This window comes from Eublepharis macularius, chromosome 9, assembly GCF_028583425.1.
Source record: "Eublepharis macularius isolate TG4126 chromosome 9, MPM_Emac_v1.0, whole genome shotgun sequence".
In the NCBI taxonomy this organism is placed as follows: domain Eukaryota; kingdom Metazoa; phylum Chordata; class Lepidosauria; order Squamata; family Eublepharidae; genus Eublepharis; species Eublepharis macularius.
Window position 1 is genome coordinate 23,193,085 of NC_072798.1, and position 12,955 is coordinate 23,206,039.

General features: G+C 39.7%; 1 protein-coding gene across 1 annotated transcript in view; it reads right to left on the reverse strand.

Annotated features, from left to right (window-relative positions):
• Positions 1-12,955, reverse strand: part of TMTC1 (transmembrane O-mannosyltransferase targeting cadherins 1) — a 178,159-nt gene that overhangs the window by 17,168 nt on the left and 148,036 nt on the right. Inside the window, exons 13-14 of the mRNA XM_054989117.1 lie at positions 12,836-12,944; positions 2,283-2,385 (exon numbers count right to left, since the gene is read on the reverse strand). Of these exons, the coding sequence (XP_054845092.1) occupies positions 2,283-2,385; positions 12,836-12,944 (212 nt within the window). The remainder of the gene's footprint in view (positions 1-2,282; positions 2,386-12,835; positions 12,945-12,955) is intronic.

Consider the following 12,955-nt stretch of genomic DNA (forward strand, 5'->3'; position numbering starts at 1 on the left):
GGAGGAGGGAGGTGTGCATTTGCGCATGACAACATGCCAAATTTGTGCACATCCCTGCTTAATGTCAGCTTAGCATGACATCTGAATGAAGTCCAGAAGACAAATATACAGAGAACAAAGGACCTATTCAATTTTTAAAATTACAGTATTTTAATTATCTTTTTCCAAGAGCCTAATTGATGGTTTGAAAGGGTTGGGGGTTGATAACAGGTATCCTGGTCGTGTCATCTGGCAAGAGAGAGATTTGTCACAATTCTCAGCATTTTAGCTGCTGTGCTTTTCGCATGTGGTGTCAAAAATATCTTTGGGGAACGTGGGTGGAAGGAAGTATAGGACAGTATGAGGGCAAAATAGAGTGAGAGACATATTCCTCAAATCACCCCCACATTTCTTACATTTGTGACTTTAGATGGGACATAAAATGTCATAGGGTAAATGAAATAAAAACTCAAGTGCTTGGTTAGGGTTTTTGTTTGCTTGTTTGTCATGTATTAGTGCTGTTTAGAAGGTTACATTTACTTTAAAATGTAAAGGCTGCGTTTTTCTTCTTCATTTCCTCCAAAAGCTTTGGAGAGGAAAACACAGTTGCAAAACAGAAATGATTCAATAACAGCTCTGCAGATGAAGAGAGGAGGAAGGAGGGACTGGGTGAGCCCAAGATAAATTGTTTTAGACATTCCTCCATGAACAAATTCCAGTGTGCTCACAACACTGAATGTAGCCAAAATATTTGCAAAAGCTTGACTTTTGGCCCAAGATATATTCACGTAAATGGGCGCTGCTTCCCTCCCCTGCCCCCCATCTATACAGTGCACAACAGCAACAGATTGACCACAGATTGGTGGGATATCCAAAACTGCTTTCCCTGCCACAGCCTGGCCTTTAAAAGACTCTCCTCCTAGCACTGCACGTACTTTACCCCCATTTTAACTTTGAGATATGCTGAGCACAGTAGCAAACGGCCCAGGGAGTTGCATAAGTTTTGCTGTCAACTGCTCAGCCAAGTGTTTCAAGCCAGTTCTGGGGGGGAGAGCTCCTCAAGAAGCAAAATGGCAGCGTACTTTGTTGGTTGACTATTCAAACTCAGCCAATTAAAACATGCCATTTGCAGTGATTTCTATTATGTATGTGCCAGGTAGGGAGCAGACACTAGAACTGAATTAGTAGTTTGGGAGTGAAGTGTTCACCCGGGCTGCTGTGAAAAGCGTTCTTCCACTCAACACACAACTTTTTGTTTGGCCAAAATCATGCCCTATTTGCAAAGCTTTATTTATTTTATAGCAGCTGCGCTCTGCCCTCTCCGAGCTGAAGAGCTGCTCTACCACGGAGCAGCTGCAGAAAAGCGAAAGAAAGCGGCTGGAGCATTTGTAGCTTTGAGCGGTCGTACCGCATTACCATCAGGATACGGCATGCAGTTGCCGCGAGGCCCTAAGAGAAAGGAAGGCAACGATTTGCTAGGATTAAAAAAGACAAACAAGTGCAGGCTGGATAGCCCTGCTAATTACAAATCCTTGCAAATGCAGGCAGTGTGATCAGCCAATTTAGGAACGGAGTGGAGATTTATTCATTTAGTTAACTTAGAGGAGTTTTAGGGCTCACTAATTTCAATATTAATTCTGAAAGTGGCATTTCCCACATAACCAAATTAAATATCAATGATCTGTACTGAAGTGTTAACAGGCAAGAAAGTGAAGATGGAACTTATGTTATTCTTCTCTTCCCTCCTCAGTTGCAGACACATCTGCTGTTTAATCTGGTTGGCTGAAATGAAGCGCATGATTTTGCTTAAAGATATACCTGACAGTATCACATCACATTGTGATTTCATCAGCAGAATCAGGTGGGTAACAACAGCCAATCTGATTTAAAGGCAGTGAAAGCAACTTAAGGCCAAAAAGAAGAGAAGAAAATGCCTCTGAGAAGTAGCAGTAGAAGCCAGGGGGAGGGGAGGAACAATAGCATCAAAACATTATAAATGTATTCATAAATGTCACTGCGGAAAATGGGAGGCACTTTGCCGCAGCCATGAACATCAAATTCTGGTTCAGCTCTGATTTTTACACAATCACAGTGAAAATGCTACAGAAGTCTCATAGTACTCAGATGGTTCTCAGAAACAAACAGAGAAAACTATCTGTGTAGTCCTAAGCTAAGTTATACCCTTCTAAATTCATGGTCTTCAATAGATTTAGAAGGGTATAACTTTGTTTAGGATTGCACTGTTTCAGAACAGATCCATTAACTCTGATATGGCACAGAAATCCCGGCTCCTTTTTACTTACCAGTATCCACTAAGAAAACCCCATAGTTGTTATGCAGATCTGAGCTCTCTGGGCAATTCTCTATTCCAGCCTCATACACTTCCTCTGCTTCTTTTAACTGATCCTTAAACACAAAAAGAATCAGGAAACAGGGTTATATGAAGTACAGTCAGCCCCGCTACAGAAGGCTACCTGATAATTTCTTTCACAGAAACAGCTAGCTTACAGGGACAGACACTCACCCTAAAAGCCAGCACTAGCCTTGATAGAACAATTCCAGTACCTACAGAAGGCCCAATGAATAGCCAGAATACATGCAGTGCAGTCCTGTACAGTGAAATTAGGCAGATTTGATGCTTGGACAGGAGATTTCTTGGGAACTCTCCAAACTCCTTCAAAGAACAGCAGAGGTACGAATCAAATTAATGTGAACACAATAATCCCATAAGACTGGAAGATTCACCAATTTGCTTGAAGGTGAGCATACATGGACCCATTCCACATAGTGATCTTAATGGGGTGGGGGGAGTCCTATGCTCCAATGGGAATGCCAGCTGCATTTCGAACCATATTATGCTTTAGAGGGAAGCCACTGAATGTCCATGGAAGGAAAATATGCAACTGATAGTCTAGAAAGTACACAGGTAGGTACTGTGCAAGGAATCTTCATGTTGGTGTGGTGACCTTGCCTTAGCAGTGAAAGCCTATGATCTCTTCTAGAGAGACCAACAAAATAGTCTTTCTTAAACTTGTGTCTGGAAGCAAACGGAGTCCACAGGAAAGATTTTCACAGCTTGGATGCGAATATCCTGGATGGAGTATACGATGCACTCAAAATGATGATTCAAAATTCTATTATCTGGATTTTGAAAATTCTCCGCTTTGGGGCTGAATCTGTGAAAGATGATTGTCAGGGCTGCAATGGGTTCCCCAGGTGGCTATACCAGAAACTAGATCAGGAGTAGTTTTGTTTTCCAAAGTAGGTTATTTATAACTAAGCAGGAGCCAAATCTGAAGGAAAGGGGAATGGGAGGGGCAAGGAGCTAGGAGCAGGACCTGGGGTGCAGCAGACTGAAGTTCTAGGTTGACTAGGCTGGGCTCTTAGTAATGACATTGCCTTGGCCGACCAGACTGCTTGCTAATCACAGGGACGGATTTATACACCCGTTGCCTTCAGCGCTTAAAGGTGGCTCTGGGATATAGGCACAATCTTGATTAGCTCACTACGAGAACCCCATTCTTTGACAATAAAATTCCCGGGTCAGGCCCCAGAAATCATCTGTTATCCATGACACATTCAGAGGAATAGGGTTTGGCAGAATTTTCACTTCTCTGGATTTCCTTTCTTAGTGGCCATGATCTCCCCATCTACTTACTTCTGCACCCATGCTGCAAGTGGGAGCTACCGGCTGATCTCTCCATCTTTGTTTTTGTCATTATAATTTATGGGAACTTTGCAACGTTCCCATAAAATTGGATAGATTTCTATAAGAGCTTCAAAGCCCCTGAAGTCACCAAGGCCTCTTTTTCTGAAGCAGTACTGTATCACAGTCTCATGGCTTGTGGTAGGAATCAGTAATACTGTATTATTCTGATGTAACATTTCAGTTCGAGATACCAATATGATTGCAGCATCAATCTGGAGCTGCCTGACCCAAGACTGGTGGGCCAATGCCCCCTGTACAGCCAAATCAAGTGCTGCATTCCCATTAGTTGATATCACAAGGCTTCCTACGCAAATAGGCTTTGAAGAAGTCCAGCAGCAACAATGGTACTTTGCAGTCTTCAGGAACGAGAAGCCAATTTCCAAGCTTTTATGAAAGGTACAAAGTCTTCAAAAACAGAACACTGTCTGGGTATGTTCACTAGAACGCTGCTTTGTGTAAGTGCTCTCTCTTTTCAAGTCTGCTCTGGTTTGGAAAATCACCTTTCAAGAGGAGGACAGGGTAATTATGCTGACTTACAACCTGACTTCTGTGAGCATGAAACATTAATCTTAAGAGCACCTTTTACAATTGCTGGAGCAAAGGAACATCAGCATTCATTTTAGATTCCTAGGCTGCTGGGGAAAATGTGTTGTGCAGGACCAACCAAGGGAAATTCCATCCCCAAAAGAACTGTAATAAAAATATATCCAGAACCTGCAATTCATCAGTCTGGCTAGTAGACATCTATAACTATAATTTGCAGTACTTTGGCCTAGTATGCACATTACTCTGATACAGGGCTCATTTCGAGGGGGAACACACAGGAATGCAGTTCCAGCAGTTCCCCCAAAAGGTCACACGTCAGGTGGCTCGACCTACCTGACTCTCGGCCATTTTGGGCCCATTTCGGCCTGGATTGGGGCCGAAATGGCCTGGATTGGGCCTCTGATGGGTGGTGGATCACTCTCCTGCTCATCAGAGGCCTGATCCTGACCATTTGGGCATATGCAAATCAGTTATACTAATGACACACTTCCAGTGATGGCAAGAGGCACGGCATATGCTAATGAGTTCCTACAGCTCTTTTTCTACGAAATGACCCCTGCTCTGATAGCATGGGAGCTGAGGAAGGACCATTCTTTCCTATTCTGCAGCTCTCACAACATGGGCTTCCTCCATGTGATCTAGGACTTATTATCATGCCATTTCAGCTGCTGAGAAGGACTGGCACTGCAGCAACTGCTACATTTACACAAGTAGTGGGCCTTATGTTCACTTTGAATACTAAGGGCCATATGCCACTATTTATGGATAGTTAGCCATTCTTAAGTATTGATTCCGGAAGCTACCACCTTTGGACAACTCACACCAGCCAAAAGAGTCACGAAATAACCCCAGGCATAAGTGACTGTGTGAACCTGCCTGTTTTAGGTAGTCTGTATATAATGTATATGAAACTGAATAACAACAACATCATCAACAACGTCCTATTTATATACCACCCTTAAGGACAACTTAATGCCCAATCAGAGAGGTTTACAAAGTATGCTATTATTATCCCCACAGACACCCTGAGAGAGCTGCGACCAGCCCAAGGTCACCCAGCTGGCTTCAAGTGGAGGAGGGGGGAATCAAACCCGGCTCTCCAGATTAGAGTCCCGCACTCTTAACCACTACACCGAACTGGCTCTCCTTAAATCAGTTCAAGTCTTAGTGGCCAGATGGATTGATTCTTGTGGCATTAAAGGAACTTGCTGGTGCACTGTTAGTATCTATATTGTCTCTGAGAAATCCTGGAGGACAAGAAAAGTGTAGTGAGAGTTGAGATGAACAACGTTGTCCCAGTCTTTAAACAGAAGAATCCAGGAAACTGCAAACTATCAAACTAGCTTTGATATCAGGGAAGACACTAGAACAGATTATAAAACTGTCAGTCTCTGCACGAAATATGAAAGAGAAGATTGTGACAAAACAGTTTCAAGATCCATTGGAGATTGATGGCAAGACGATTATCATAATGAAGGAATTGCCCAGGTCAGTGTTATCAGATCGGAAAAAATACAAAGTGCTAATTCAGATCTTGAAGGACTCCCACCTTCTGGGAGTTACCAGAAGGTGTGTCCTTTGAGTTTGGAGGGGCCAAAAAGCGCATCAGATCTGAGCGAGAGATGGAGCGATTTATAAGGGACAATGAAAAAGACTTACCAACAAGACTATGAGTATGGAGTGTAAAGTTTTATCTTGGAATGTAAATGGACTAAACTCACCGAATAAGAGAAAAAATATTTTCCACTGGCTATTAAAACAAAAATGTGACATTGTTTGTTTGCAAGAGACCCATATCAGAAAGCAGGATGTAAAATATTTAAAATCAGGAAAATTGGGCAAAGAATTTATAGCGGCCTCCAACAAGAAAAAAAGAGGAGTGGTGTTGTACATAAAAGAGGAGCTACAGCCAAAATTTGTAATGAAAGATGTGGAAGCCAGATTTATTGCAGTGGAATGTACTTGGGACTTAAAGAGAGTGTTGGTAGTCGGAGTTTATGCACCTAACGGTGCAAAGGAAAGCTTCATTGAGGATTTGAGGAAGCAACTAGATGATCTTTCATACGACCAGATAATTCTTGCCGGAGACTTCAATGGAGTGACGAACTTGGAATTAGATAAAAAGACAACAACTGCACAAAAGAAAAGAGGACTATTACCAAAGCTCTTTTTTGACTTGATACAACAGGAGACTTTAGAAGATGTATGGAGAAGAGAATATCCTAAAAGTAGACAATTTACTTTTTATTCTGCAAGGCACTGTACACTATCAAGAATTGATATGATCTGGGCCTCAAAAGACTTAGCGTTATGGACTAAGGAGGTAGAAATAATGCCGATGGTAGGCTCAGATCATAATCCAATCATGTGGAAATTAGGGAAAAGGAGAAAAAGGAAAGCATGGAGAATAAATGAGGACTTGCTACAGGAAGGAGAGAATATGGAGATGTTGAGAAGAGAGACAAAGTTCTTCATACAATACAACGTAAATAAAGAAGTACCAACTGACAAAGTTTGGGACGCTTATAAGGCGGTTATAAGGGGCATACTAATGGACTTAAATGGTAGAGCAAGAAAAAAGAAAGAGGAGAAAAGACAAGAGATTGAGGAGAAAATAAAAGCCAAAGAAATACAGTTAAAAAAGAGACCAGGGAAAAAGAAATTATATCAGGAAATTAAAATACTTCAAGAACAGTTAACAGCAATGAATAATAAGGAATTGGAGTGGAATCTTAAAAGATTGAATCAGAAAGCGTTTGAAGGTGCAAATAAACCTGGGAAGTATTTGGCATGGCAACTGAAGAAGAGAAGGGAAAAGAAAATAATAAATAGAATTTGCGAAGATAATAAAACGTATTTGGAACAGACTACCATTAGTAGAGCCTTTTACAAATTCTATGCTAAGTTGTATAATAAGAAAGAGGTAAATAAAGAGTCAATAGCGTTATATTTGGAGAAAATGAAACTTCCAGTAATTTCGGAAGCTTGGAGAAAGAAACTGAACAGTGAAGTAACAGATGAGGAACTAAACAAGGCAATACAATCTGCAAATCTAGGAAAGGCGCCAGGGCCAGATGGACTTACAGCGAAATTTTATAAGGTAATGGCCAATGAACTGGCACCATTCCTAAAAGAGGTGATCAATGGAGTTTTAAAGGACCAGCGGATTCCAGATACCTGGAATGAAGCGAATATATCATTGATCCCTAAAGAGGGCCAAGACTTGACTAATGTGAAAAACTACAGACCTATATCGCTACTTAACAATGATTATAAAATCTTTGCGAAGATACTGGCGGAGAGACTGAAGGGGTGGCTTTCGGAAGTCATTGAGGAGGAACAAGCAGGCTTTTTGCCAGACAGACAAATCAGAGACAATTTAAGGACAGTGATTAATGCTATTGAATATTATGACAAGCGTTGTGACAAAGAGGTTGGTTTCTTCTTTGTTGATGCTGAAAAGGCGTTTGATAATTTAAACTGGGACTTTATGTTTGCCACTATGGAAAAGCTACAATTGGGAGAAAGATTCATTAGAGCAATTAAGGAAATTTACAGAGACCAGACTGCAGCAATTGTGGTGAATGATGAAGCGACTAAGAAATTGATTATAAGTAAAGGAACAAGACAAGGTTGCCCGTTGTCTCCACTGCTGTTCATTTTGGTATTGGAGATCCTGATGATACAAATACGACAAGATGAAAAAATTCGAGGAATTAAAATAAAGGACTATTCATATAAGGTCAGAGCATTTGCGGATGACATAATGTTAATTGTAGAAGACCCATTGGAGAACATGCCAAAAGTGATAGATAAGATTAAGGAGTTCGGAGACTTGGCAGGTTTTTATATTAATAAAAAGAAGTCAAAGATACTATGCAAAAATATGACTAAGCAGAAACAACAATTGTTAACGGAAATAACGGATTGTGAAGTAACAAGTAAGGTGAAATATTTGGGAATCGAACTGACTGCTAAGAATATAGACTTATTTAAAAACAACTATGAAAAACTGTGGACTCAGATAGAGAGAGATTTGATTAAATGGAACAGACTAAATTTGTCATGGTTGGGAAGGATTGCAGCAGTTAAGATGAATGTGTTACCAAGAGTAATGTTTTTGCTACAGACAATACCAATCATCAGTGACTCTAAGCAATTTGAAAAAGGGCAGAGGAAAATATCAGACTTTGTATGGGCAGGCAAGAAGCCTCGAGTGAAAATGAAAGTTTTACAAGATGCAAAGGAAAGAGGCGGAATGCAACTGCCCAATCTAAGACTTTACCATGACGCAATTTGCTTGGTGTGGTTGAAGGAGTGGATGACGCTAAAGAATAAGAAATTACTAGCCCTAGAGGGATACAAAAAAATATTTGGATGGCACGCATACTTATGGCATGATAAAGTAAAGGCGAACTCGATGTTCCTGCATCACTATATACGGAGAAGTTTATATATAATCTGGAAGAAGTATAGAATCTATCTGGAAGAAGGAACCCCTTTGTGGGTAGTTCCATATGAGGTGATAGATCCGAGAGCTGTTGATAATGAGCAACAATGTTTAACTTATAAAGAAATAACTAGAACTGAAGAATCTAAACTCAGAATAAAGACTCAGGAGGAACTATCACCTTATTATGATTGGTTCCAGTATAGACAGATTAGAGATTTATATAACTCGGACTCTGTAAAGGGAGGTATACGAACAGAAAATTCGGAACTAGAGCAGACCCTTCTTAAAGAGGACAAGAAAAGAATATCTAAGGTATTCCAAGCATTGCTGAAATGGTATACTGAGGATGAAATAGTTAAAGGACAAATGGTGAAATGGGCCATAAATTTCAACAAAGAAATAACAATGGAGGCATGGGAATACTTGTGGAAGACTACAATGAAGACAACGACATGCACTAGTATTAAAGAGAACATTTACAAAATGATTTACCGTTGGTACATGACACCAAAGAAGATTGCGCTAGGGAATTTGAACACTTCTAATAAATGCTGGAAATGCAGGAAGCATGAGGGCTCCCTCTACCATATGTGGTGGACGTGTGAGGTAGCTAGGCAGTACTGGGGGGAAATAATAAGAGAAATGAGTGAGATTTTACAATTTCAAATTAATAAGAACCCAGAACTCCTGCTACTAAACTTGGGAATGGAGGGAATTCCAGCCCATCATAGGACGTTGATATTTTACATGACGGCAGCAGCTAGACTTTTGTATGCGCAAAAATGGAAAATACAAGAAGTGCCAACCATTGAAGATTGGATCCACAAATTGCTGTATATGGCAGAAATGGACAAAATGACAAGAAAATTGAGAAACCTGGACTCAGGACAGTTTAACACAGACTGGGAGAAGCTGAAACAATATTTGGAGAAGAAATGGGAGGTGGGAGGAGAACTGTGGCAGTTTGAGAACTACTGAAGTACAATAAAATGTAGAGGGGGGTGACTTTACCGGGGAGGAGAAGAGGTAAAAGAGAATTTCTAAGCAGTTATGATATTAGATTGATATATATAGAATAATAAATAGAATATTGATAGAAAATAATTAATCATAAGGGTTAACTATAAGGATTGATTAACTAATAATATTTTCTTTTTGATTCCGTACAGTGTACCAAACTGAATATGTTTATTTGAAGTTGTATATGAGTCAAATTGATTGATATCATATATAGACTTATGATTGAAGGGGAATAGAAATATTAATGTAAACAAATATAACTAAAATAGAAAGAAGAAGACAGAATGAATAACATATAGAGTATAAGTTAAACTGGCTGATTTATATGAATGTATGGTTTACATAGTTTATGATATATAGAAATATTTGAAAGTGAAATAATGAAAAATGGGATAAATTGTTTATCCATTATGGAAAAAGGGACTCATAGTCAGGGTACAGAGTATTAAAAATAGTTAAAGAAGTATTGCTTAGAATAAAGGGAGAATATATATTTGTTAGATAGAGGAATATATAGAGAGTAAGGGAAAAGGGATAAAGGGTTGGAAAACTGTTGGAAGTCAACAAAATGGGGGGGGGAAAGGGAGGGGGTTAGAAATTGGGAAATGGGAATATTGACTGTAATGTGTAAACATTTGATCCTAACCCAATAAAATTTTTTTCAAAAAAAAAAAAAAACCTGTCAGTCTCTGAAGTGGCAACATCAGTCATTGGCCTCTGTGCCCTTTTCGTTGGCCCTCCAGGCCAACTGGTTGGCCACTATGTGAAACAGGAGGCTAGAACAGACCACTGGACCAATCTAGCAGGGCTCTTCTCACAAGTTCTATTTATTTATTTTATTTATTTATTCTAGATGAGGTCTGACTATCTAAAAATGTATGTATTTATTTAAATAAAATTTTAGATAGGCGTCATCTAGAACACTGTACTCAGTTCTGGGTTTCATGCTTTAAAAAAGATGTAGACAAAAAGGAAGAGGTGTGAAGGAGGGCAAGGAAGATGGTCATAAATCTGGAAAAGTCCCATGCTGCTCCGGAGGGCAAGAGTAGATCCAGAGTACAGAAAGGCAGATTTTAGTTCAACATTAGGAGAAATGTATTAACGGTAAAAATAGTTCAACAATGGAACCAATTACTTGGAGAGGGGGTCGGTTGGCTGTCACTTGCTGGTGAGTCCTCAACCAGAGGTCTGGACAGCCATCATTTAGGGATGCTCTAGCTCTGGATCTCCTGCAGTGAACAAGGGGCTGGACTAGATCGCCTACAAGACCCCTTCCAGCTCTATGATTCTATGTATTGTCCCTTGTTCACATAGTCAGTTGATACTATGGCAAGAAAATTTAGGATATGTATCAGCTGTAAGGAAACTAAAACCAGAGAACGCTATGCACTTGTTATACAGGATAACTCTGAGAGCAGGGCTGCTTAGGCAGCACGTACTTGATGATTGTACTCAAGAGATTTCAGACAATGTAACCTTTTAAATAATGGGATTTCTACTGTATGTTCCAAATCACCCTTCATTTAACGTCAAATCTTATGGTTCATCAGGATCCAGGGAAGTATAAAGTGTTCAGACTATTAAAGAATGGCTGCCAGGAGATCAGTGCCCAACAGCGCCTCTCAAAATTTCTTGCCTATTTAGCCAGAAAAGGTTCTCAACGTGGAAGCAGAAGCACAGTCATCTCAATTTAGGAACACTCCTATTGTTAATGCTAAGATTCAGGAAGGTGAAAATCCATACACCCAGACTCTGGGAATTTAACTAAAAATCACTACCAAAAAGTAAGAGTTGGGTTTTCTTTTCCCCTTTCAGTCACTGATAACTGCCTCATTCTGAAAAGAAGGAATGGAACGCACATCTGGATCTTCAGACGAGGCAGCTATGCCAGATGCACAACATTCCCATCTCTTCTAATATTCAACTAATCACACGCAACACCGACTTCCATGTGGTGCAACAATCGCTGGATTGCTCTTTTAATAAAATGAAGCATTTGCAAGGAATAAGTGAGCTAACAATATGAAGATCTCCATGGGACACCTGGACCAAGAAGGTCCCAGACCGTGACCTCCATTTATTTTCTACTGACGTTTCATTTTTTTAAATCATCTTCGTGCATGAGATAATGACTGGAGGACTTGTTCAGATTAAGGATGAACTTTTCCTATAGGTTTTCTATCACTCTGGCAGCAAGGAAGGTTACAGCTTCTAAGGGGCAATTGCTTTTGACTCACAACGTCTTTGACTTTATATTAGTTATTGCTCTAAATGGTCTTTTGACCAGTGTTTCACACTACTGAAAATCCATACTGTTTAAGCCCCTTGTCACTGTGAGCAATTAATTTCATTTATTTTCTGGAGCTGGTTCAATGTAGGAGCTTATTCATACACTGAATGGCAGGGAGGAAAAATTAGCATCCAGAGGTGGTTCTCTACCCTGTTCCTCTAAATAGAGCAAACCGTCATCAAAAGGCAAAGTTCTGGTTTCTTTTTCTAGCTAGCTAGAAAAGAGTGTGTGTACTGGGTATTGTTTAAATTTTTTAAAAATGTAGGTTCAGATTTCCAAAAATTTAAAAGTAGATATTGGTGGAGAGTGCCCTTAAGTTGGTTATGATATTCCTTTGGAACCAAAAATTAGTCTATTACATCACCAGAAAGGTAATATGTTAACTATGGATTTAGAATTAGTGTTAAGCTTATCATCTGCTGCTAAATTAACCATTTCTTATTAAAAAAAAAGTTGAAATTGGTTTGGAATGTAGTGTTAATGACTAAATTAACTCACACACAGGAATCAAAGGAACAGATCTGTCCCTAGAGTCAGGTTTGTGGAGAGATGGTCCCTATTTATGGGTTTCTGAAATTAAAAATACATAATGGTATAACTCCTGAATTGCTCATTCCTCCCCTTCTCTTTTTCTTTTATTATTATGTATCATTACACATAATTATTATAGCTCTATATAGTTATTTAGTTACTATACAGATTCTTTTTTATTTTTTGCATAAAATGCACACAGCCCTGATCACAAGCATGTCTCGTCAACAGCAAGATAATGATAGGTAACATTACCATTCAGCACAGACACGTTATTGGCTACATGAACCTGAAGGGAACAGGTTACCTGTTCAGCCAACAGTGAAGCCAGGCTGGAATAAGCATCTGCAAACTCTGGTCCATATTGAATGGAATCTCTCAGCAAGAGAACCGCTTCCTCCTTCTTCCCTTGGGACCTGCAAGTCAT